This window comes from Odocoileus virginianus, chromosome 11 (genome assembly GCF_023699985.2).
Source record: "Odocoileus virginianus isolate 20LAN1187 ecotype Illinois chromosome 11, Ovbor_1.2, whole genome shotgun sequence".
In the NCBI taxonomy this organism is placed as follows: Eukaryota; Metazoa; Chordata; class Mammalia; order Artiodactyla; family Cervidae; genus Odocoileus; species Odocoileus virginianus.
This window is the reverse complement of record NC_069684.1, coordinates 14,671,562-14,698,577: the sequence shown is the minus strand read 5'-3', so window position 1 is coordinate 14,698,577 and position 27,016 is coordinate 14,671,562. Positions and strand designations below refer to the sequence as shown.

At 42.5% G+C, this 27,016-nt stretch overlaps 1 protein-coding gene across 3 annotated transcripts in view; it reads left to right on the top strand.

Annotated features, from left to right (window-relative positions):
* Positions 1-27,016, top strand: part of C11H1orf21 (chromosome 11 C1orf21 homolog) — a 233,174-nt gene that overhangs the window by 58,126 nt on the left and 148,032 nt on the right. The window contains exons 1-2 of one of the 3 annotated variants that reach the window (XM_020870573.2): positions 10,796-10,916; positions 26,165-26,383. In XM_020870573.2, the coding sequence (XP_020726232.1) occupies positions 26,290-26,383 (94 nt within the window). In that variant the 5' untranslated portion in view covers positions 10,796-10,916; positions 26,165-26,289. Of the gene's footprint in view, positions 1-10,795; positions 10,917-15,056; positions 15,125-26,164; positions 26,384-27,016 lie in introns of those variants that run through there. The other 2 variants (XM_070473946.1, XM_020870574.2) reach the window with 2 other exon arrangements.

Here is a 27,016-nt window from a genome sequence, read left to right as displayed (position 1 = left end):
TCCACGACCTCATGAGTGGAAAACTTTCAGTTAAAAGGAAGCATAAAGCCCTTTGCTGAGAGGATTGCTGTGTTCCCGGGGCCACTGGTCCCTACTCAGCTAGGATCATTTCCCTCCTCCATGGTAAACCAGCTGCATTAGGAGCCACAGCCTGGTTCTAGAAAAATCTTAGCACTGGGAAATGTACTCTGAAATGTTTCTTAAGTGGTGAGGACCACAGCCCACATCACTTTGGGGCGAAGAAGCCCGAGTTGTGTTGTAGCCAAATTCATCTAGAAGAACTGAGCCCCATTCAGTCTTCCAGCAATTCTACTAGCAGAGGTGAGGATTTTGTATTAACTGACGTTTGCGCTTGTGGAGCCCCAGGTAAACACAACATCACCTGGAGTGCAGGTAGAACGCAGAGCCACGCTTCTACCTGTGTTTTGCTTTTGTTGTGCGATTCTTTCTTTGCTTTCCATGAGATTTTAAAGTATTGATTTATAGTTCAGTAACACACTTTTGCTAGATCTGCCTTTTTCAGAAAGCTAGTGTTTCGTTTTCCCAAAGGAAACAACCCAGGGTAAACATGGATCCGCCTTCCAGTGTTTTTGTCTTTTCCTCCGTTTGCTGAACCTTTGTTAATATCCCCTTTTGTTCCAAAGCCTTGACATTTCTTGACATTGCCACCTAGTTTAGTTTTTAATCTCTGAAGAAATCTCAGCCCAAACTGGTTTTTTATTAGGTTATTTGTTCATAACTGCAGTGTTTGACTTGCTCTTCAAGAAATAGCTGTTCGTTTTATGTGTGAAACTTCAGGGATTAAGGGACAGTGAGTGCCAGGTATTCTACAGTTTTTGTCCAACTAAGTTAGACTAAGGAAGCTGCTCTCCTAGTTTCCCCAGAATGTGCTTTTAAATTGCAATTTTGAAAAGTCTCAACTCTGAAAGAGAAGAGAGATTACATCTAGTCTTTCTTTCTGGCAGTTGGAGAAGGATTGAATTTCTTTTGAAACTTGAAAACAGGAAACAAAGTGTTGTATGGATAGAAGGTTAAGATGCATCATGTCAGTACTCCAAGTGCTTTATACTAAATAGTATACCATGGGCAGCAGATCCATGAGGAAAACTCTAAAAATTGTGTATAGGATGAGTTTCTTTCATTTTATTTATGCTTGGAAAGACAGTAAGTGGGGAATAGCATGTATTTGAAACTCAATACATATCCAGTCATTGAAGCTGAGAATCAAAGAAAAGACTAGGAATACTTCAAGTTTTGATATATTTGATACTCTTCATTCAGTAAGATATGGTTGAGTAGATTAGAAGCTTTCAGTTTTGTATTCTTGTTGTTCAGTTGCTAAGTCATGTCTGACTCATTGTGACCCCATGGACTGTAGCACACCAGACCTCCCTGTCCTTCACTATCTCCCAAAGTTTGCTCAAACTCATGTCCATTGAGTCGATGATGCCATCCAACCATCTCATCCTCTGTCACCCCCTTCTCCTCCTGCCTTCATTCTTTCCCAGCATTAGGGTCTTTTCCAGTGAGCCAGCTCTTTGCATCAGGTGGCCAAAGTATTGGAGCTTCAGCTTCAGTATCAGTCCTTCCAGTGAGATAATCTATTATCCGAGTTGATGTAAATCTAATCAGTAACTACAGTCACAGATACTTAGAGGTCAATTTAATGGTAAGTCCAACAGCAGTGGGCAATATAACCCATGTGAAAGAGACAGGATCTCTCAAAGTGGTCTGGTATCATGGTGTGGTTTCTCTAAGTTCCTTAGAATTATAAATGACTGATCCCAAGCAGGTGCAAACTGTCTTCAGAAACTTGCAGTCTTTGAAGGAATTAGGGGGTACTAAATATATATCTTTTATATAGGCTCTTTTTAATTAGTTAGTTACATCCTTATTTCAAAACAGTCTAGCATCTGAAAGTGGGAATTATAATTTAATGGAGTGTGATATATTGTGTATGTCTATTACTCTGTCCTGTGATCTGAATTTTGAATTCCTCAAAGTTCCATTGTTAAAATTCATATGAGTATTTGTAGGTTTGCCCCTAAGTTGACATTTTTTTTTTTAAGCTGACATTTTAAAAGACCAAGAGAGCCCTCTCCTTGATGTCAGTGTCATTGTATCATCTCAAAATTTGGAAAGAACAACCTGTAAGTAACATTCAGCCACAAATACAAGGCGACCTGTCTTGTAATTCAGCTTCTAAATAATATGTGTTAGACTAGCACTTCTGAAACTTCTATGTGCATAGCAGTCACTGGGGATCTTGTTAGAACTGCACATACTGAGATCTAGAGTGGAGCCTGAGATTCTGTTTTCCTAAAAAGATCCCCAGTGGATCCCTGTCTTGTTGGTCCCTAGATCACATTTTGAGAAAGAAAGTCTTAGAAAGTAGCTGTGAGGTGGCCGGCTTCCCTCCCCCACCCCCAAATTGAAAACTCTATTTGTTTATATTGAAGTATAGTTGGTTTACAATATTGTGTTAGTTTCAGGTGTATAGCAAAGTGATTTGGTTATATATATATATATTATTTTTATGCATTCTGCCTATGGTGTTTTGTTGGCTCCTATATTTTCCCTCTTCGGAGAAGGCAATGAAAATACAACTATAAATGGTTACCTTTTGGGCTTGCTAATATTAAGATTTACCATAAACTCTTTTTCACAGTGACCACTTAAAGCTCCATGCCATTCTAGTTCCCATCAGATCTTAAGCACCTAGAATGACTCCTGACCCAAAAGATGGGCCTTGAATAAATATCCACTAAATGAAGTCATCATTCAATGAATGCGTAACATTCAGATTTGGGGACATTATGAATACTCTTCATTTTGGATTTTCACTGTCAAATTTTCACTAGCCCCTGGGAACACATCAAGAAGCTCCGTCATTCTCTGATGTGTGTGGTGTGTTTAGTCACTCACGTTCTCTTTCCCTCTTTTACAACCTTCTGTCCTCTTTGGTTCTTTACCCTTACAGATTGAAGAAGACTTATTTTATCAGCCTTTCCAGAACTCTGAGCCTTTTCATTTTGTTCTGTTTTTCCTCTGTTTATTCGTTCATCATGTCATTTGTGTTTTGATCAGTGGAACTGATAATACCATGTCACAAATACGACAGTACTATGCCTTGTACACGGTGAGGTCAGAGCGTAAGAAACCCTTTATGCTGAGTTTCCAATAAACATTCTGGTGATAACCAAAAAAAAGCAGCTACATAATTCTGTGTGTATATGCTAGAGGGTGTGTGTGTGTGTGTGTGTGTGTGTACATACACTGGAACTTGGTTCTTCCTTGCTGTGAGTTGTCAAGTTGACACCTGATCTCTTTTCATAGCTTCCTGCTTCAATTAACTTCCTCTTTTATTAACACAGTTAGGTAATTTCATTATCATAGCTAACAACTTGAAGGCAATATCAGGAGTTTACTTCTGCAATAGAAACTTGATGATCTTCAGAAAGGTTATGATATGTTTATACTTTTTCATAATAAAATATGGGGCTTCCCCAGTGGTTCAGTCAGTAAAGAATCTGCCTGTAAGTCAGGAGGCTGCCTACAACGCAGGAAACACAGGTTCAATCCCTGGGTCCGGAAGATGCCTCAGAGAAGGAAATGGTAACCCACTCCAGTATTCTTGCCTGGGAATCCCATGGACAGAGGAGTCTGGCAGGCTACCAGACTGCATGGGGTTGCAAACAGTCAGACATGACCGAGTGACTAAACTAATCATCACCACCATGGTTAAATATTCCCACTCTTCCCCTTTAGAAATGATGATGATAACACAAGTCCCAGATTTTATTTTTTTATGTTAAAATTCTTCAAGTATCCACTCAGATCCCACCTTCTGCATAGTCTTCCTTGAACTCATCCAGACTTCCTTTGTAAGTTGTTTTAATGCTAGCCATATCAACCAGCTTATAGCATCGCAGTTTCTTATGCATCTATTATTCTCTACCAGTTACTCCATTGGAGACAAATACTTTTATCCAGATGTGCCCAGTCTGGTGCTGGCCCACAGCAGCAGTAAATGTTGATTGAAAAATTGAATGAATGGTCACAGTGTTTGGAAAGAGAGAGAAGACTAAACCAAGCAGAAACTGTCTGGAACAACTTTCTGTAGAAGGCGATGATGGTTTGGTTTAATGTTATCCCTTTCTTTATTGTTATGATAACACTGCTGCCAGTATGTTAGAGTTGTTAAGTAAATACTCCACAAGAAAATGGGGTTGCTGTATAAATCAGTAAGCTGCAGATATTTACAGTGTGTTTTGAATTTAATTCTTACTCATAGGAAAAAACCTGTTGGGGACACAGAAGTGACTAAAATTGTATCTGTCATCTGGAGAGGAAAATTGGCACATTCAGCAAACACTTACTGAGCCAAGGTGAATAACACTGCTTACCTGCTTTTGAGAAGCTTATGCTCTCATGCTGTGGAGACTAACACCAAATAGGCTGTAAGGGGCTCTGTGTTGGAGAAGCAAGCAAAATGCTGCAAGAACCTGAAGGAAAGGCATGGATTCCAGCTGCGGGGAGCAGAGGCCAACAGTAGAACAGAGATATGTTTTGACTTCGATTGCATCTCTCTTGCTTTCTGAGGTGGGATCGACACGGCACAGGCAGTCTGGGCTCTCTGTGATCGTCCACATGAACACTGGTTCGGGGGCTCAGTCACCTGAAAGCTGCCGTCCCTGTTTTGCATTGCTCAGACTCTTCTGGACTCTTGCATCTGCTCAGAGTTCTTTTGTGCCTCTTGGATGGGAATCGTGCCAACTGTCAGTGTACTTACTTCCCCATCTTCAGTCTGATTTGTTATGGGCTATAACAGATAAAGGGAAAGTGGGATTGCATCAGTTTTGAGTGTCCTGAAGCAATTTTATGGGAGTGAAGCTTAGTGTAAATATTCTTTAGGCAGTCATAGCCATGTTTATCATCTAATGGCATGTATACTTCCTGATACGTATTCCCTTATTTATAATGAGAGTTATCTTCTAGTGAGTGCTTGGTAACATGGTGGTTGCTTTGCAGACATTGCTTCGAATGTTCAGAGTTACCCTACAAGGTAGATGGTGTTTATATTCATTCTGTAGAAGAGGAGACTGAAATTTAAGAGGTTAATTAACTTTCCCTGGGTCTCATAGCTGGTAAATAGCAGATCCTCTTTGTTTCCTAATCTGTCCGACTCCAAAGCATAGGTTCTTTTAACTGCTCCATCCTCCCTCTGGTGGAATTGAGTGTCCTGTGCTAGGTGAGGGGAATAGTTGAACTCAAGGAGGCTCAGGGATCTGCCCTCATGGAGTTTTGACTGGGGACCAAAGTATGGTGACTCATATGGTTAAGAATTTGCCTGCAATGCAGGAGATATCTGGGTTGGGAAGATCCCAGAGGGCAGCGAATGACAACCCACTCCAGTATTCTTGCCTGGAGAATTCCATGCATAGAGGAGCCTGACAGGCTACAGTCAGTGGGGTCACAGATAGTCAGACTCGACTAAGCAACTAATACTTTCATTTTCAAAGTATTTGAAGCCTAGATAACTGATCCCAGCAGAGGAACTATTACTATTTTGTGGTGATTACGGCAGAGTCAAAACCATATCTATTTAGAAATCAGATTGTTCCAGTGGTGTTTGTCCTTTTGTCCATCTTCTGCTAATATTTGCTTCTCTTTGGGAATTTACCCAAAGATTGATAGGGGAAAAGGGTTTGTTACAACCTTCTAATCACTCATTCATCTGCGTTGGTCCTACTGGGCAAAGAGACAAAAGGAATCTTCTCTCAAGGAGTTAACGTATATACTGCTAGATCTAGACTGTTTGAAGCAATAAAAAACTATGTAGTATGCTTTGCACGTGTACACTGAATAGTAAATGGATATGGTTTTGACTCTGCTGTAATTTGAAACAACTCCAAGTATTCCAGTTTAATATCTTCATTTATTTACACTAACTCTGGCTTTTACAACAATCTGGCTTGTTGCCAGTTATCACAAGAGATTGGAAATTTCTCATAGCAGAATTAATTTTAATTCATGACTAAATATATGCCATGAAGAGAATTTTAAAAGAACCCAAATTAGACTAATTCAGAATTTAAAGGGCCTTAAAGTTTGTGTCAGGAAACAAAATGATGATAGAATTTTGGAACTTCACAAAGAGTGAGAAATTAACTCTTGCATAAATGAGTCTGCATCAAATTTAAGTAAATAAGAGGCCAGACTTCGCAAGTGCTTCAGTGGTTAAGACTTTGCCTTCCAGTGCAGGAGGTATGAGTCTGATCCATGGTTGGGGAGCTAAGACCCCACAGGCCTCACCAAAAAAAACAAAACTTAAAACAGGAGAAATATTGTAACAGATTCAATAAATACTTGAAAAATAGTACACACCAAAAAAAGAAATCTTTAAAAAAGTATTAGAGTAGTATTTGTATTTTTATTAAGTTTCTCTGTTTTAGAGGGGAGTTCTATCAAAGATTTTGCTATTCCTTAAATAAAGTTAAGTATATGTTTGAAAAAAACCCAGGGGATCTTACTAATAATCATATCTACTTAAACATTATTTGACAGCATTCTATAGCTGTTACATTGTGTTGGTTGTTATGAAATACTTGTTTCAGTATCTTGATACCTTTTAGAGGAATGTTGACATGATAGACTTTTCCAGGGTCCTAAATTTTTTCTGCCAGCTTAGACCATCTTCATTAGAAGGGTAGATCAGGAAGTAGACTGGGGAGTAATTTGTTTTAGTGCATAGCTTGACATTTCAGAAATTCATTACCTTAACAGAATGGGCCATATTTTTTCAACAAATGAGTTGTTCCTGGAGCAAGTGAAGGGCAAGTCAGACTCTTTCAAGGTTTGCCTTAATACTTTTAGGTCAAAGAGTACAACACGTGAAACCTATACCCGTAGAGAATTGATGCCAGTTATAAACATGCCTCATTTGGACTGTGAAATACTAGAGAAACTGCACACAGTTTTCCTTGTTTATTTCCCAGCAACTGAATGACTTTCCTTTCTCATCAGAGGGTTTTATTACTGTTTGTTGTGCTCTGTGTAGGTCTAAGGTCCCAAAGCTGCTCTAGGATTGTTATAGCCATTATTTACATCTTCTCCATTTTTAAGGTTCATACTACTTGGCAAACATGTGTGGAATACCTTCTATGCCTTAGTCCCTGGGCTAGGACCTAAGGAGAGGTTTTCTTCTTAGTGAGTGAGTCCCTCGTGGATAGTTGGGGAGACCAGCATAGCAGGCAGCGCGGGCATGGTATGGGAAGTACCGGAATTGCTGAGAGAGCACGTGGGCAGGGATCACAGAGGCTTCCTAGGAACTGGACACCCCGGCGGAGTCCAGAGATTGAGTGGATCTTGCAAGAAAAGCGGTCATTAAAACTTTCGCATCCTTCCCCTTCTCTTTCCTTTCTACTTTTCCCTTCTTCTCTGGCTGCCGCCAGTCTCCTCCACCCCCACAGCTGCTCAGCCTGTCTGTCCCTTGTACCCCATTTCTCTCCAGCTCTTTTGGCGATTCTTCAGGACTTTTCCACACTGGGACTCCCCAAGCAGCTCCGTCCACAACAGGGAGAGCAGAACGCGCGAGGGCGCAGGAGAGGACCACGCGTTTCCTCTCTCGTGATGCTGGAAGCTGTCACTGCTTTTCTCTAGATGTCTTAGCCACACCTTTCATTCCAGATCATCTTGGTAAGGTAGTGATAGAAATAGATTAGGGGTGGGGAACTGGCAGGTCGTGGAGGGAAGTCACTCAGTGTGACCCCCCGATCCCAGTGTTCGCTCAGCTCCTTCGAGTGGCTGATACCATTGTCAGGAGAAGCAGGCTCCTTTGTGGGTGCTTATGTCCCCAATAAAACACAGCTTCAGTAGACATTCAATAGAAATTGAGTTGTGGAGGTGCCAGCAAGCAGTAATAAGGTCAGTGATGCTATAAATGCCATTGAATATGCTCTGATGCCCTTATTGATTTTTTTTTTCTTCACTAAAACCCTATTACTCTCAAGCAGAGGAAATAAAAATGGGGTGACTATCACTTTATCTAAAGGAGCATGCCCCCTTCTTCACCTCTCCAGATGTGCCCAAACCTGGATTCACTTTACTGACATCTTGAGGTGTGTTGTCAGAGTCTCCCAAATCATCTACCGAAGACCCTGGCAGATTGACAGAGCCCAGTCTGTGTGTGAAAGGCTTCACAAATGGTGAAGAGGTATATGAACATCAGTTGTTTTTGCATCTGTGATGGCAGGAAAGGCCCTGAATTCCATAGCTCTCCATCACTGTTTGACATTGAAGAGGAGTTTCCTTCCTGTCGCCAGCTTATCTACATTTTCCTTGTCTTTTCTGAAAAAAAAAAAAAAAAAAAGAAAAGAAAATTATTTATTTGACTGTACCAGGTCTTTATTGCAACACATGGGATCTTTGGTGGCATTGTGCAGCGTCTCTGCAGCATGTGGGATCTAGTTCCCTGCCCAGGGATCGACCCCAGGTCCTCTTCATTGGGAGCACAGAGTCTTAACAGCTGGACCACCGTACTTGTCTTCTTTGTCTTCATTTTCTCCCCAGAAAATGTTGATGCTTGCATGCCTGCTGTCATCTGAGCATCACTGCTAGAGGTAGCATTTTCAGCACTGGCACAGCACCCTACTCCCATGGCCCAGGAGCACTCATCACCCATTCTGTTGACCAGACCTCTTGCTGAGGACCTCAGAGCTCTCAGTCAATCAAGGCTTGAATTGGGGTTCTTTGTATTCCATCCACTGTGATGGCCTTGTTCATCTAACCAACTGTCAGAATGCTAGCGGACAGGTCTCCCCTGTGGCTAACATACTCTGGTCTTCTTGACAGAATGTTCTTGGTGTCCACCTTCTAGTAATAGGTGGTAGAGTTGGAGGGGAGAAAAGCCCCCCCCGAGTTCTCCTTCTTGGATCCAGTGAGTCTCAGATTTTTGACCTTAAGCTCACAGCAGAGGCAGGCTTCCCAGATGGCTCAGTGGTAAAGAACCCGCTTGCCAAGGCAGGAGCCACAGGAGATGTAGGTTCTATCCTTGGGACAAGAAGATGCCCTGGAGAAAGAAATGGCAACCCACACCAGTATTCTTGCCTTGGAAGTCCCATGGACAGAGGAGTCCAGCAGGCTACATTCCATGGAGTCACAGAGAGTCAGATGTGACTTAGCAACTAAACAAGAGCAACAACGCAGCACAGGCAGCCACTGGGTGTCGAGAACCTTGGCAGGTTTGGGTCTCCCTGTCCTCGGCCCCTGGTGCCATTAAATCCTCCTGATTATTGCTACTACCCAGAGACGTGTCTTACCGGTGAGCCCATTTCCTGCACAGCAGACCCAGAGGCCCCAGCCAGAAGTCAGCTAATGTTTAAAAAGGATACAAGGCTGGCTGCTGCATTTCCTGTCTCTTTGGATTGATGCTCTTTGGCTATTTTGCTGATGTCATTGTACATCTGTTTTTTTGGGAGTGAGTGTAACAAGGAAGGAGAATGGTTAATCTAGCAAGAACTCATTACACCATGAATGATGAAGGGTAGGCTCCTGTTTTATTCCTGTTTGATTTGTTTGCTTCATTGGGGAAAACAAATGATCATGTCACCCTATGGAGAATTTCGCTTTCTCTTTGACATACGAATAAACAGCCTCCCACGTTTCATTTATTTTTGCCACTGCTGGAATGGTTGATTAAAAAAAAAAAAGCCATGTTGTTGTGCCACTTTTCTGTATCATGACCTTCACTACTGGATAGGAAAAGGAAACCAACAAAATATGTATATTTTTTTAAGAAATGGAGGATGCTTCACTACAGATGCCCTTATAAATCCAGGTCCATTAAAGCGAGAGAGGTGAGGTGATGACAAAACCAAACTAAACAACAGTGAGGAGGGCATGAGTCTTCATTTTCTTTCTGGTAATATGTGTCAGAGATGAGGATTCAGTTTTCATTCATTTATTGAAAACAATTAAAGTATCTCTTTCTCTTCTTGTCTTCATATAGGAAAACATTCCTGGTAATGGAACTAAAATTCATTGTCTTGATGTGGTTCAGTCTTTGGCATATAAAAGACATGGGAGGTGTGGGTTATCAGAGGGTTCTAGATGCTGACTAACTTGGATTTTTCCCAGAACCAGTACTAACTGGCAATGCTGTGGCCTCTGTTTCCTAGTAGTGTGTTTGTTTTCTGTTTATATTCCTTTGCATGTGTGCTATGTTACTGCAGTCATGTCTAACTCTTTGTGACCCATGGACACATTTGTGACCCATGGACTCTTTGTGACCCGCCCAGGCCCCTCTGTCCATGGGATTCTCCAGGCAAGAATACTGGAGTGGGTTGCCATGTCCTCCTCCAGGGGATCTTCCAGAGCCAGGAGTGAACCCGTGTCTCTTAGGTCTCCTGCATTGGCAGGCAGGTTCTTTACCGCTAGTGCCACCTGGGAAGCCCTTCTATTCCTTTATTATCTGGCTTTTGGAGCCCAACAAAAAGGTGCCTCTGTTTTGTGATATTTCCATTGCTGGCCACTATCTGTGTTCAGCCAGACCTGATTTGAACAGTGGGTTTGCAGACCCATCTCTTGAGGGTGTGTGGATATTTAGCAGTTGAGGGTACAGATTAGGAGGTCTTGACATCCTGTTGCTAGGTTACTGAACCCTGAATTACTGATCCCTCAACACAGTGTCTGTGTTCTAAAATTGCTGTTTGTGGTTGAAGGAGCAGCTGTACACACTGGTGGGGGAGGGTGGGCTGGGCCAGAGTGAGATAAAATGAATAGTTAGACACAGTCCATCAAAAAATAATTACTGTAAGGAAATATTTGTGGCAAACTAGGGAAGAGAGATTGCTGCTCCTCCTTCCTCCCCCTGCGACACTGGAAGAGCTATTTTGTTCATGTCAGGGAGTTTCTGGGTAAGCGTTTATAGAAGGCCGTGATGATAACTCAGTCATGAACTAGACCTTGTAATAAACATCAACTGATGCCATTGTGGAAGCTGCAGCCAGCCCTCCTGATCTGGGGTGGGGATGGGGAATGTCAATCTTGGCTATATGTTTTTCTTTCTTTGCTTTTTTATTCCTTTTCTGTTAAGTTTTCCCTTCTATTCATACTTTTTTTTAAATCTTACGGGCAAAAGTTTCTATTTAAAAATAACCTTTATTTAGAGAGTAATTTGACCAAATTATGGTGTAATTATACTATCACCATTCGACCTTCTTAAACAGCCACTAATATTCAGAAATTTCAACTGCACTTTTGGCAAAAGTTGTTTTCTGTAATTCCTGTAATTCTCTCCTTCTGTATACTTTTGCTTCTTAGCTAACACGTCAAGTAACAAATATTTATTAATCTCCTACTTTGTGTAAATAATTGCATTGGATCAATGACACGGAAAGCATGACTTGCCTTGAAGAATTTATAAGTGGGATAGGATGCCAAGACAAAAATGCACAAAAGTTAGCAATATAAAACAGCAGCGCAGGAGATGTCCCACGACCATGTATGTAATTATGTCCTAAGAGGAGAGGTAAGTGCTGACTTCGGAAGAAAGGGGATTCCCCGAGGCCGGGTTACACTAGGATGGAAAGATAACTGTGGACTCGTAGGAACATAGACAGGTGATAAATAGGCCATGTGGACACTTGCTGATGAATTTAGAGCAGATCTGTGTGGCCTGGAACAAGGTTTCTTAGAGGTGGTAAGACTTGTTCTGGACCTTGAAGGATGGGTAGAATTTGAATAACAGGTGGAGATGAATAACAGGAGGGCTTTCTGTCTAAGGTGAGCCTATGAGCAGAGGCATTTCGGGTTAGAAATATGTTCAGGGCTTAGTAGCTAGAGACTAGATTGGCTAGAGCAATATGCCTGGAGGAAGCTGGATGAGATTGGAGATGTGGATGGAAAGCCTTGATTTCCATGAGGAGTTCAAACTTTCTTCTGGAGGACAACTCCATTCCTTATTTATTGCCTGAGCACATATCCTCCGCTAAGCGCTATTGGAAGCTAGGGATACAGTAGGAAGCAAGAAACCCATCATCTGTATCCCCCAAGGAGTTTATGCTCTAGACTTATGGGACCAATAGACAGACAGTTAGGAATTAAGAATATTCTGCCCTTTATGACAGCTATGAAGGGGGCTCTCAGGTCTTCTGAGACCTCTGGGGAGTGACAGCTCATGCAAACCAGAATTTAGCCAGACAAAGGTGAGCAGAGAGAACCTTCTAGGCAGAGGATAGCCAGCACAGAGATGGGGAGATGAGGCCAGCCTGCTGGTCACTGTTTTGAAGAGGGTTTATTGAGTTCGACTCTGTGTCTAGCTGGGCTTTCAACATAACAGGGGAGACAAATACAGAAGGTGGTTTCTGCCCCAAAGCACTTAGTGTCTATTTAGAGAGAGAGGCCTGAGAAATGCAGAATAGTTGACTCTATGAGTAAGAGTTTAGGAAAGAGAAAATTGATGGAAGTTGTGAAATGGTATGAAGCTTCTTCCTGGAAAAGTAAAGGCTTAAGCAGAAGTAGAGAGGCGGGCTTGTGAGCAGAGTGTTGAAGGAGAAGGGTGGTCTATGAGACCCACCTGATGTGATGAAGAGGATGATACTTTGGAGCAGCAGGAAGAGGAAACAGTAAGTCAATGCATCTGGGTCCTAAGGGACCCTGGGTTAGCCACCTGAACTCCTCAGTCTCCAGTCTTCTCATCTGCAAAGTTCAGAACCTTGACCTCAGTATCTAGCTTGAAAGTCCAGGTATCTCAGGCTTTACCCCAGAGGCATTAATGAGTCTTGGAGGGTTTGGGGCCAGGGGAAGGACTCGATGGAATCAATGCACTAAGAATCTTAATTTGTCTTTGTTGTAGAAAACTAATTAATGGATAATTACTAACTTATGAGAAGTACAAGTTTTTTTACTTAAATTTTTAATCATGTTCTGATGTTTTTAAAACTGTCAATGGGACCATCCTAATGTCCATTGGACATGGCTTTTTAAATTTTTTCCTTTCTCAGAACAGCAAGTGAAGTGAAGTGCAAGTCACTGAGTCGTGTCCGACTCTGCAACTGTGTAGTCCATGGGATTCTCTAGGCCAGAATACTGGAGGGGGTAGCGTTTCCCTCCTCCAGGGGATCTTCCCAACCCAGGGATCAAACCCAGGTCTCCCACGTTGCAGGCGGCTTCTTTACCAGCTGAGCCACAAGGGAAGCCCTTGAGCAGCAAAGACACAACAAAAACTACGGCCTAGAAAATGCTGGTGCGTAGTGAGAAGCTGAGTCCAGAACATGGCTTACAAATACAACTTTGAGTTTGAATCCTAAAAATTCTTTAAAATTTTCAGGGAAATCTTGGAATGAGAAAATTGATGTCTTTTACACACGTCAGTATTTTTGCCTGCAGAATCCCATGGAGAGAGGAGCCTGGCGGGCTATAGTCCATAGCGGCACAAAGAGTCGGACACCACTGAAGCGACTTAGCATGCACACACATTTTTGTAACACCGTTCCTGGGGTGGTAATGGCAGTGATATAATATAGGTGATGTGGGGGTGACATCTTCCCCGACACAGGGATATCAGACAGCCTACCTGATATGCCTTTGTCATATCCAGGACCAAAACCCCCTCAGCCTGGACCCCCTAGAGATCCCAGCCTGACCATCCCTAGAGATGACAGCTGAGTAAAGGCCTTGTTAGAATAGAATGTGGTCAGGTTCTAAATGTAATATTTCTGCCATATCTCTTTCCAGTAGAAGTGTTTATCATCAAGCCATGCATTTAGCTTTTTATTCAGATGAAGACTTGAAACCCGCATGTGTCAGGCTGGAACGGAAGGTGGATCTCTGGAGAGCGTTAGTTCCCAGAGGTGCTGGCTGGGGCCACTGGACGCTGAGCCTTGGTCTCCTGTGGGCAGGCCCTAGTTTGGTGGCTCCTGTGTTGTCTGGTCCTACTGAGCTTGTAGCTCTGGTCTCTTTTTTTAAGTTCATTTTTCCGGATAAGTGGGAAGGAACATCATGTTCACTAATTATGCTACTTCAAATGGGCTGATTTCAAATAATTTTTTAAGCAGACTGCAAATTTGGGTAACATTTGCAAGGTCATCATAGCTCGTAACCTGTAACCCTAGATGTTCCTTAATAGTTTCTCAGTGACTGAAGATGAGTGTCTAGGCTAGGGAAGAGCTCCTTGTCCTCTCTTTATGTGTTTGTGGTCTCAAACCCCCTAAACATCACTGAAATGATTGTAGGTGCATAGAAAGACCCCCCAGTGCAGAGTCAGAAGCCAGAGAATAGCATCTGCTGGTACATCAGGAAGCAGTGGCTATTTCTCCCCATGACTTCGTCCTCCTGGGTCTGTTCTCTCAGGTTCTTACCTTTTGTTTTCTTTAAGTAGATGATCACACGGAATGTATTTTTTGGCCAAGCTCTACACAATTGATGAAGTTCCCAAAGTCTTCTGCCTTTCTTGAGAGCAGCATGAGAACTGAAGTGCTTTTTTTTGTTTTTTTGTTTTTTAACTCAGTAGGTTAAAGGGGCATTGATTTGTGCTACCTGAAATGGTATTTATACTTTCAATTTGTTTGGCCCTCTGAGGACATCTTCTGTAAATAGTTCTTTGTCATGGAAAGCTCAGCAGAGATTTAAATTACGGCAAAAGCAAAAACAAACCTTTGATTTTTCAGATGGTTGAGTTTTAGAAGCGCTGCTCAACATCTTTGGATTCTAATTGACAGTCAGGAAATGCACATCAAGGTCTGGCTGACTTACCCATTTTGGAATCTTCGGTCCCTAGTGAAATGTTGAGAACTAAACAAGTTACCAAAAAAAAAAAAAAGATTGTTGAAATAAATAAGCAGCCCAATTTTCTGGGGTGGATTAGGGACAACTGTGGGTGTGTGTGCTTAGTCACTCAGTCATGTCTGACTCTTTGTGACCCCATGGACTGTAGCCCACCAGGCCCCTCTGTCCTTGGGGATTCTCCAGACAAGAATACTGGAGTGGCTGCCATGCCCTCCTCCCAACCCGAATCAAACTGGGGTCTCCTGCTTTGCAGAAGGAGTCTTTGCCAGCTGATCTACCAGGGAAGCCCAGGGACAACTATACAAATGCCAAACGCTTCCAGAATTCCATTCTACTAGTAAGTGTTATATATAAGTCTCTGTCTTTTTAGAGAGCAGATACTGAACATAATTTTAAGTGGTCTATAATAGCTCAGATGAACACTTTTAACTGTAGCTATTGGCAATATATGCTAAAGACGTCCCTGTCCATGCAGGTGACTTAGGACCTGGGGCGGAGGAGAGCTCCCTTCCTTAAAAGTCCCCCCATGTCTCTTTGTGAAAAGAGGTTTCCAAGAGAATTCATCTGCTCAACATCTATTGCAGACCTACTGTGTGTCTGACCTGTGCTGGAAGGAATATAGAGAGGAATAATTAGGACATAGTCGTGACCTTGGAAGCCTGGCTAGTGAAGGAGAGAGGCATATAAACATATAAGAGGGGAAGAAGGGAGTGGCAGTGACCCAGCTGTGGCCAGGTTAGGGAAGCTCACTGACCTTCAGCTCGTCCGCACACAGCGGCCTCTGCCTTCAGAGCCCTGGGGTGTCCCCACGGGGGCTGGCCTGCCCACCCCCAGCGCTGCAGAGACACGGAGCTGCAGGGAGACCATGAGCCTCTCTTGCTGCAGAGCTGCTGTCCCTTGGTTTCCAGCTGTATTCCGTCTGCCTGCTTATCTTTGCTTTTGTCCCTAAGAAGAGCTAAGCTGCCACAGTTGACCTCTCATCTCTCTTCTGTCTCTTCTTTCTAGTCTCTTTTGCCCCTGCCCCGTTCTTTGCAAAGTTCATCATCATCACAGTCATGATGATGGTGGTGAGAGTGACAGTGACTGTCATATATTGATTACTTACTGATTGCCAGATGCTGTGCTAAGCTGTTTACGTATATCATCTCATCTACTCCCTCAAAATTTATGTGATCTTATCCATCTTATAAATGAGATCTCAAGGCCCTCTGAAGTCAATAACTTGCCCAAAGCCACCCTACTCCTTTCCTTTACAAAATCACAAAATACTGGAGGTGATCTTTGCATCACCAGGATTTTTATTGTGCATGTATAAGAGAGAAATTGAGCCCTTCACCAACAAAAAGTTTTTATCTATTTGCCTTCTCTCGGTTTTCAGGGCATTTCCAGAAATGGAGCTGTTCTGGATAGAACTTGAAGGTTCTAGCAGGCAGCCAAAGCTTTCTCTTAGGGACACTCATTTCAGTGAATAGCCATCTGCCCAGCAGGAAGGTGATGGATTTACTCAATCACTAGATCATTGCTGGCTTCTCCTCAGACCTGGGATTGGCCTGAGGCAAAGCACAAGGAAAGAGATCATAGGCCAGAGTTTGCAGTGGTCTCTGATGGATGGGTTCACTTATTGTGGCAGGGAGAGAAAAAAAGAGGAAAGAGGTTGTTGTGGGAGGAAAGAGGGATGTGCCTTTAGATTTTGAGAGAAATACTTTTTCCATTTCTAGCGTTTAGATCTTATCAAAGTGTTGCTTCATTACTTTGCTGAAAGTTTTTTATAGTTCTGAGGATATGAAACATACACATACTCAAATATTAGAACCAAAATCCACAAATGAAATATCAGCTGGCTTTTTTATTTTTAAATGGTTCTCACATTTTCTCCTAATGGTTAGTTTAGGTAATTCATATCTTATGTGTTGGTTGGTCATATTTCTTTTTTATCTACCACAGTAATCTGTTTAAGGCTGAAGTTTAGAGATTAAATTGAATCAGAAATGTAGAACACACTAGCCTTGTATAAAAGTTGTCTTTGTAATTCAGTGTGGAAAACACCCCGTGTGCTTTCCCAGTATGTGCATCAAAGGACAGTGGCATTCAACTCTTGTCTTCAGCACCACAGAAGTAAGACCGAGATTTCCAAGGAATGTTTCCCTAGTGGCTCAGCTGGTAAAGAATCTGCTTGCAATGTGGAAGACCCAGGTTCAATCCCTAGATCGGGAAGATCCCCTGGAGAAGGGAACAGCAACCCACTCCAGTATTCTTGCCTGAAGAATTCCATGGACAGAGGAGCCTGGCAGGCTGCAGTCCATGGCATCACAAAGAGTGGGACACGACTGAGCGACTGTCACACAATCCAGCTGCAGTTCTGTCGTAGCTTTTGGTGTTAGAGGATCAGCAGCTCACAACATGTGTTTCACTGTCCTCTTCACCAGTAAATGAGGGTCTCTCACCCAGGGTCTGCTAAGGGCAGCACATTATGCTGGCTGTTTCTCCATCTCTTGTTGCATTAAACAAAGCTGAGAACCTCAGTGGTGGTCCCGGAGACCCTGGGTTCAGTCTGTAGTCTGGGAAGGTCCCACATGCTGGAGTGCAAATAAGCGTGAGAGAGCCTCAGCTACCAAGCCCACATGGCCTGGAGCCCATGCTCCACAGCAAGAGAAGCCCGCACACCACAGCTCGAGAGTAGCCCCTGTTGGCTGCCACTGGAGAAAGCCCACACACAGTAACAAAGACCCGGCGCAGCCAAAAATAGATAAATAGCTGAGACAAGCACTAATTTAATTAGCTTGAAATATGCTGTGACTTCAAAGAACATGGCCCATCATTTCTTCCCCTGCAGTGTACATTAGTAGTTGGAATTTTATTTTACTTTATTATGTTTATGATCTGTTAGCCCTGTCTGAACGCTAGCCCTTCAAAGGCAGGAATCATGTCTGTTCTTCTACAATATGTCTCAACACACAGGTCACCCAGTTCGTCCTTCACTGGCCATTTGGGAAGACTCATGATTTTTTTGTGCTTAGATTAAAATCAGATTTGCCCTTTAGTACTTAGAACTTACATGTTCTAGTCATTTTTTGATCTTTATTCTTTCCTTTCCATCGGTTTTTCTCTCAGTTTCTCCAGGGCCACATCTGGGACCCCTCTGGGCAAACTGACTGCCCCCAAAGCTCCTGAAAAGCCACGAGGCTGAGAAGTAATGGCAGGCACGTGGCAGAGCAGAGTGCACACAACAGAAGATTACCATGCATTTATGAGTGCCTTGCAAAGCATGTTCTAATCTACCTAGATTTCCAAAAAAAATCCATAAAAGAGGGAGAACATCTGATATTATTAAGATACTAAGGAAGTCACATAGATTTGTCCCAAGTGACATGATGAACCGGGAGCACAGCTGGCAAAAGATGCCATTCATGGGTGTCTTGGTATAGAAGGTTCCTCACTGACACAGGTTGGAAACTTCCTGGAAATCCCTTTGGTATTCCAAGTCCTGAAAGTGGGAAAGGGCTTCCCAGATGGCACAGTGATAAAGAACCTGCCTGCCAATACAGGAGACTCAAGAGACGTAGGTTCGATCCCTGGGTCGGGAAGATCCCTTGGAGTAGAAAATGGCATCCTGCTCTAGTGTTCTTGCCTGGAAAATTCCACGGACAGAGGAGCCTGATGGGCTGCAATCCATGAGGTTGCAAAGGGTCAGACCCAACTGAGCACACACAAAGAAGAGGGAAAAAGTAGAATTCAAAGTCCAGGTATATCTGTCACTGGCTTGATCACAGAGGAACAAATCTAGGAACAGCATAATTCTTCTGCATAGGTTCACCCTGGTGTGGATGGGGAGCCTTTATTGGGATCGTGTGTTCCTCTCTTGCCTTCCCAGAAATAGTGTCAGCCATGCAAGAACTTGTGTGAACACATATAGTCAATACAGGAATAGAGTTTTTAGCTACAGGGTAAAGGCACCAAACTCTCAATTCCTTAGCTGAAGAACAGTGATACCACAAGCTTTTTCCATCCAACTCTCTGTAAGAAACATTTTTAAAAATTATTTTTACCTATGAAAGGCAGAACAGAAAAAAGAGAAAATAAGGTGGCCAAGCCTTGTTCATTTTTTCACTGGATATGCAATTGAAATCAACACCCATGGGCCAAAACATAATTGGCAATAATATTTAGACCTCAAAGGGCTTCCTGAAATATTTGCGGGAAAAAAATTGCAAGTATATCTTAACTGGGTAAGTGTTGAAACAAGTTTGTAAATATTGAGTCTAGGTAAGAAATGGCCTTTTTATAAGTGGTAATTTCATCATTCTTCCGCATCACTTGGATATATGTTCAGGTAGATCATAGAATCAAAGGAAAAGGCTCAGAGAGAGGAAGCCGAGCCTTGGTACTGAGAAAGATGTGTGAGGCCTGAGACCAGAGCTCAGTATCCTCACTCCCCCTCTAATTCTCTTTCCACTTGTCACCTTGCCTCCTTGTCCCAATCCCCCACTGCAGAAATCCATCAGAAATGTATCATCTTACATAGGACTTACTGTTGTTGTGTTTTTGAGAGATATCTCTGTATAATTATTATTTGAAAAAATGAGTTTTCCCATAGAGAAAACAGAAGCAGATATTCCTATTTCTTTGGCATTAATAGCATGTTGTCAATTGCCGTGTCACCAAATGAGTGTGAGGCGAGGAATGAATATCTTTTGTGATGCCAGCAAGTCCTGGGTAATAGGGAGGTTTGACTTTTCCAGACTATCCGCATGTCAAATGTGGCATCTCTTTGTGTATTATCTTTAACATGCACAATGAAATGTGAAATGGTGTTAACAGTAGCCCAAGGATACCAGAGCTTCAAAATGAGAAATCCCTTTTAGCAGTCTTTCTTCTTCCCCCCAGTGGGCTGCTGTATTAACACTCATTACAGCGAAGCAGAACAGATGGGCACGCAGACTGATTAGTTATTTATATATATATTTTTTTCTTTGTGGAGCTTGGATGTTGGCTCTTTCTTCAATAAAAGAAAGGAGTTTTTAGATGTGGTTTTGTCTTGATTTCCCTTTTTAATCAAAGGAAGAAAGGGGGGACACTTTGCTCCTGATCTATTAATAATGTGCCTATTATCTTTTTCTTAACTGCTGGCTTCATCGCTCTCTGCGTGCCCATTGCAATCAGAATTCATTTTTTCTCCAATCCTCCAAGCTCCATGTGGTGCCTTCGTGTTCTTTCTGGCCTAGGATTTCTTTATGGAGTTTTATCATTTTTAATTCATTTTTTAGAAGTGTCTCTTTTAACAAGAGAACTGTCTACAATATTTTTGACTTTTCCCTCCAAAATGAAAAAATCCATGATTAATTGGTGAAAAGTGAAATGATCCATAATATTATGTAAGCAGAAATATTTTGCATAACCTTTGTTTAAAAAAAGGTCAGATATTTCTTTGATTTTTCTTAAAACAGATTTTGCATATTTTATTCCTCCCCAATTTATGGAAGTAAGTTTTTTTCTGATAAAGTTATGCTTCCAGTTCATAAAGTTAAGGTAAAGAAAAAAGCCATCCACAGTCACAATTCTGGATGTATATGTTCAAAGGAAGTGAAATTATTGTCTTGAAGGGATATCTGCACTTCCACTTATTGCAGCATTATTCACAATAATCAAGGTGTGGAAACAACCTAAGTGTCCTTCAGTGAATGAATCAAGAAAATGTCACACACACACACAGAGGAATATAATTCAGCCCGATTATGAAGGAAATCCTACCATTTGCAACTATATGGATGAACCTGGAAGAAATTATGTTAAGTGAAGTAAGCCAGACAGAGAAAGACAGATACTGAATGGTATTGCTTTTGCGTAGGATCTTTTTTTTTAAATCTATTTATTTTGGCTGTGCTGATCCTCCTTGCCGTGCAGGCTTTTCTCGGGTTGTGGTGAGCGGGGGCCGCTCTTTATTGCGGTGTGCAGGCTTCTCACTGTGGTGGCTTCTCTTGTCGCAGGTCATGAGCTCTAGAGAATGCAGGCTCCAGCAATTGTGGCTCATAGGCTCGGTAGTTGTGGCTCCCAAGCTCTAGAGCACAGTCTCAATAGTTGTGGTGCACAGGCTTAGTTGCTCCGTAGCATAAGGGATCTTCCCAGACCAGGGATTGAACCCGTGTCTCCTGCATTGGCAGGCAGATTCTTTACCACTGAGCCAGGGAAGCCTGCGTAGAATCTTAAAATTTAAAAAGTCAAACTCATACAAACAGAGGGTAAAATTGTGGTTGCCAGAGGCTGGGAGAAATAAGTTGAGACTGGTTAAAGGGTACAAACTTTCAGTCAATAAGATGAATAAGGTCTAGGGTATAACATGGTGACTATAGTTGATAACACCATATTGTATGATTGGAAGTTGCTGAGAGAGTAGAACTGTGTTCTCATTTTAAAAGAGTAAATATATGAAGTGATAAACGTGTTAATTAACTTGGTGGGAATCCCTTCACAGTGTATATAGTATATTGAAGTATTCCCTTGTATGCTTTCAGTAAATTGTAGTTTTGTCAGTTGTTCTGCCATAAAGCTGGAAAAAGTTTTTTAAAATAGAGATATCTCTGCATTGAAAAAAAGAAAAAAGTTATCATAAACCCATAATCTTTTCTTATAAAAGGGCAAATGTATCACATTAAAAAAGTGCATAAAAAAGTAAGGACTTATGTACAGGAAAGAACTTCCTCATGTTACAATGTGAAGTGTCCTGGAACAATAATCCCCCTGTGGATATGTAAAATAGTACCTGAGGAGCCTTGAGGCATAGTGTAAGGAGGGGAGGGGTAAACATGCATGAATACAGATTTGTGAGTTCTTTTGAAAAATTTTGAATTGGATTTACAAATTTGTCAATGTGTTTTATCAAAGCATGAAAAATATCCTGTAAAGATGGTGAGAGGGCTTCCGTGGTGGCTCGGTGGTAAAGAATCTGCCTGCCAAAGCTGGAGACACAGGTTCAGTCCCTGGTCTGGGAAGATCCCACATCCATGGAGCAGCTAATCCCATGTGCCACAACTATTGAGCCTGTTCTCTGGAGCCTCTGAACCGCAATTACAGAGCCCAGGTGCCGCAACTACTGAAACCCACGAGCTCTAGAGCCTGTGCTTGGAAATAAGAGAAGCCACCACAATCAGAAGCCCTCACATCATGTCTAAAGAGTAGCCCCCACTCACTGCAACTAGAGAAAAGCCTGTGCAGCAAGGAAGACCGAGCACAGCCAAAAAATACAGAAAAGTAAATAAAAAGATGGGGTGATATTAATTTAGTACATAACACTGTGGATAGGGATTTGCAGCTTCTAATTTCGTGGTGTAGGATAATACAGCCACTCAGCCACTTGGGGAGATTTTTACACCAAGCTCTTGCCTGGAGAATCCCATGGACAGCGGAGCCTGGTGGGCTGCAGTCCATGGGGTTACAGAGAGTCAGTCACAACTGAGCAACTAACACACACACATGTGGACTATTAATTGGACCCCATGTTTTTGAGCTGCCTGATAATCTTACATCTCCTGAAAGGCAGGAGGAGAAGGGGACAACAGAGGATGAGATGGTTGGATGGCATCACCAACTCAATGGACATAAGTTTGACTAAGCTCCGGGAGTTGGTGATGGACAGGGAAGCCTGGCATGCTGCAATCGATGGGGTCACAAAGAGTCGGATATGGCTGAATGACTGAACTGAACTGAACTGATGATCTTCATCAGAGGATCAACTGATGATCCTCCCCCCAATCCCTCCCAGCATCAGGGTCTTTTCCAACGAGTCAACTCTTTGCATGAGGTGGCCAAAGTATTGGAGTTTCAGCTTCAGCATCTGTCCTTCCAAGGAACACCCAGGACTGATCTCCTTTAGGATGGACTGGTTGGTTCTCCTTGCAGTCCAAGGGACTCTCAAGAGTCTTCTCCAACACCATAGTTCAAAAGCATCAATTGTTCGGCGCTCAGCTTTCTTCACAGTCCAACTCTCACATCCATACATGACCACTGGAAAAACCATAGCCTTGACCAGATGGACCTTTGTTGATCTTACATATAGATTATTTAGTTTTTAAAAAAATCATCCTCAGTGAGACTTGGTATTAGAAGATCCCATCAAAGAGATGCTTCAGTTGAATTCTCAGCCTATGATCTGTGACTTCAGAAATAAATAACATGCTGTTAATGACAATATGTGAGAGCGAGACTGTCTGCTCGGTGCTTGGCTTTCTCCACGCTCATTTGCACCCTAAGCCTTCCCTAAGTGGGGTAGTTTCAGGGGCGTGAATGAATAGATGATATGGGAGCTGGGATGAAGAAAACGCATGGAAAAGTGTAAACTAAAACAATATGCTTGGATTTATGTGAAAGGTAGTAAGTAGAAACTGAAGGGAAGCTTTCTTTTATTACAAAAAAAAATTATTTATTTAGTTTTGGTTGCACTGGGTCTTGGTTGCTGCCCGTCGGCTTTCTCTAGTTCAGGTGACTGGGGGCTGCTCTCGTTTTACTCTCTAGTTGCGGTTCACAGGCTTCTCTTTGCAGTGGCTCCTCTTGTGACCGAGCACAGGCTGTAGGGTGTGCGGGCTTCAGTAGTTGCAATTTCCGGGCTCTCGCGCACAGGCTGGGTAGTTGTGGCACACAGACTTGGCTGCTCCATGGCACATGGGATCTCCCCAGACCAGGGATGGAACCCACGTCTCCTGCATGCACAGGTGGATTCTTATCCCTGGACCACAAGGGAAGCCCCAGGGAAACTTTGAGCAGATGATGGTGGCAGTCGGTAGGGGTTCATTTCTGAAGGTCTCCTCAATTTGAAGTCGCAGTTGGATTCACATAAGTAAGATAATTTTCAGTAGAAATGAAACCTTGAACATTACATCAGACTATGAAAGAAATGTCATTTGTAGGGGAGGGGGGCGGTTTAGTGATGTTTATTCAGCTGTGGTCAGATCTCAAATCCAGCTTTTCTTGACATTCCTGATTTCAAGGCTGAATCAGTACCTGTGGGGTGAATTCCCCTGTCATCCTATGTGATTGGCAGTTGGCTGCACCGCATTGTGAAACTGGTCTTTCTCATGATCTCCTTTCTCTGAGTGTTCATGTTCTTATAGGGACAGGGAGGAGACTGGTCCTGTTTATGTTTCTATACACAGGGTCTTCCAAAAACGTGTCTATCACAGTATTTTTCAGTAAATATCTATTGAATGAATGAATGCACAGTGGTTTTGTGCAGAGTCCTGATGACATAGTAAAAAAACTTTCCCCAGTACTCCATGGTTCATTTTGAGAATCGTAGATCTTCTCCCTCTCAGATAATTTCATAATTATCTCCTTTGAAATGGACAAAATATTAAAACATATTCCTGATGAAGTTGTAAAATTGGAAAACTTCACTCTTAAAATTAAATTACTGCAAATAAAATACATCGTGTGTGTGTTTCAAAAACAAATCTGCACCTAACTGTGATTTGGAGAGAACTCATTTTGACTGATTGTGCTTTTTAAAAAATACAATTAAATGAAGACTTCCCAAGTCATCACTTGAATTTTAAGTGTCTAATTAGAATCATATCTAATCTGCTTGTTAACATGCCCCTCGCTTCCATGCCTGAGTAACAGAGAAGTCCTTTGACAAGTTTTTAAATAGGTTTTATTTTTGTTTGCCCTCTGCAATGTGATTTTCATGTGATTTCACTGTTTCAAATTCAAGTAAGATTTGTTGCTACAAACACAGCTTTTAAGACAGAAGAAACAGCACACAATGGTTTTGGGGAGAAGCAAAGAATAATTCACATCTTAGATTCTTACATTAATTTCTTGGGTAGCTTGTGAAGCTGTCCACACAAAATAGGAATGAGGAAAAGAAAAGCAAGAGGACTCCCAGAGAGGAGGGTTGTAAACTGTCTCTGAATTCCTATTGTCCTTCAGGATTTCGCTAGGGTTTCCCACTCTGCTTCCTGTTTTCACTTTGTTACGAGGCGTCAACAGACTGGAAGGGGAGATGAGGTTTCCTTTCCACTTCAGGTTGCTCTCCTGTGTATGTGTGAAGTTGTTTTCCCACATTCCGTTTTGGAAAGTAAGGAATTCATTCTGGGAACCCACCCTGTTGCCTTACCTGATGATGCAGAATGAGGGGGAGGTGGACCCTGAAAAGTACTACCGGGGTAGGGCAAGCCGCAGCCCTTGGCAACCACCTGCTTGGAGAGGGGTCTTCTCTCTTCTGCCTGTGGAGCTGAGTCCTGGCTCCGCTTCTTCTTGTCTTGTATTTCAGTACTGACTCTTTAAACACTGTAGTAGGTTGACAGAGTGGATTCGAATGCTACTAATTCAGTATCTCTCAAAGTCTTCTCAGATTTGGATCAAATGGACTTCCTCTATCTTGCAACGTCTTATAGTTTATCTTTACTAAATTGGGTAAAGTTAGCAAGGCTTCCTCCAGGCCCTTCACAAGCCTCAGCGGTGCAGTCCTCTTCCCTGCCCCACCCCCACTTGACCCCCTGAACACACATGTGCGCACACACCCACCCACCCACACACACACACACACACACACACACACACACAGACACACACACTGTGCTCGTCCACATTCCGGTGTCTTAGCTCAGGCAGTTCTTCACATTTGGATGATGCTACTACCCTTTCAAGCCTGGCAAGTTTCTACCAAACTTTAAGACACTACAAAATATCACTTCCTCTTTTAATTCCTGCCTTTGCCCCATCACAATTTAATCTATTTTTTTGAAATCTGCGTTGCCATAGATTCCTGTGATATGTTTACCATGGTATTAATACACTGTATTGTATAGGAGTTTTTTAAAATGTCAGTATACCTCTCCCATCTCCTTTCTTCCCAAACAGTGTCGCCTCGGTGACAAAATATTGAATCATTTTATAGAACCTACCAGAAATGCGTAAACTAGCCCATGTTCCAGCTCAGTCAACAACTCCCAGCAAAACTGGAGTTGTTGGAAAGAGCTGGCTACAGGGCCGGATGAGAAAGATGGAGGATTTTGCCCAGCCTTCCTAACTCGGTGGATCACATCCATGTGCTCACCTTCCTCTGAAGGTTTCTGAGATTCCAGAACATTAACAAACCTAGATGGCCCTTCAAGTTTGTATGCGGCAAGTAGGAGTGCTCAAGTATTCATTAGAATAAATAAAGAGAAATGTTTTATGTGCTCAAAATGTCCAGCCACGTGTTGTGCAGGGCACAGGCCTTTCAACCCTGCTTTCTGAGCAAAGGGTGAGATGAGAATGACCCATGCCGTGTTTCTTCTTCGGTGCCTGATCACACCCCATCCAGTGGACTCAGGCAAGAAACACTGGGGACATGGAGACATGGGCTTCATGTTACGCCTTCTGATCTAGTGCTCTCTCCTTCCAGGTGCACCCATCTTGACCGACTCAGCAAGAAGGTGGATTTTCCCTGTGTCTAAAGAAAAAAAAATGTCCCCGTGTCTGTAGAGATGATTTGCAGTTCAGCCCGGCTGAAGCTGACCGAATGAGACTATGGGCTGTGCCTCCGCCAAGCATGTTGCCACTGTTCAAAATGAAGAGGAAGCCCAGAAAGGGAAGAACTACCAGAACGGAGATGTGTTTGGCGGTAAGTGCCACTGAGCTTCATTCTCGGCCCCCTCGATCTAGGCCTTTCGTGTTTGCAGGAGTGAGTAACTGCAGTGTCATGGTGTTGTTCCATGTGACGGGGGAGTGGGTAAAGGGCCGATGCGATATGATAAAAAGTGATGCACATCTTTTTACACTGGACAGTTTCATCCTAATTTATACCTGGAAGACTTTGAGGAGGACCATGGAGGTTTTATACAGAGCTCACATTTAAATCAAGCTTTGCAGAACTCGTAGGACTTAGGTGCATTGGACAGTGGCCACAGGTGTTTTGGTCCAGAATTGTGGGACTGAAATGTGAAGGTCCAAAAATGGGTGAAGATTTATAACTGAGCGAAAGTGGTATTTCTTGAAGTTTATTGTAAGTTTATGTGAATTATAAATCCTCGGATCCCGAAATACAATTGCAGTGAATTTAGAAATCATCTTTTAACCATCTCTGATGATTCATAGTGAGTTGAGACTGTGCAGTGCAAAGGTCACAAACTGCCAACCCATGGCCACATCTGGATTTTCTTTGGCCCCCAGAGAATTTTTAAAATAAAAAGAAAGACAGCCTTTAAAAATCAGGATGTTTCACACAAAACCCCAGATTTCTTGAGTAGATTTGGCA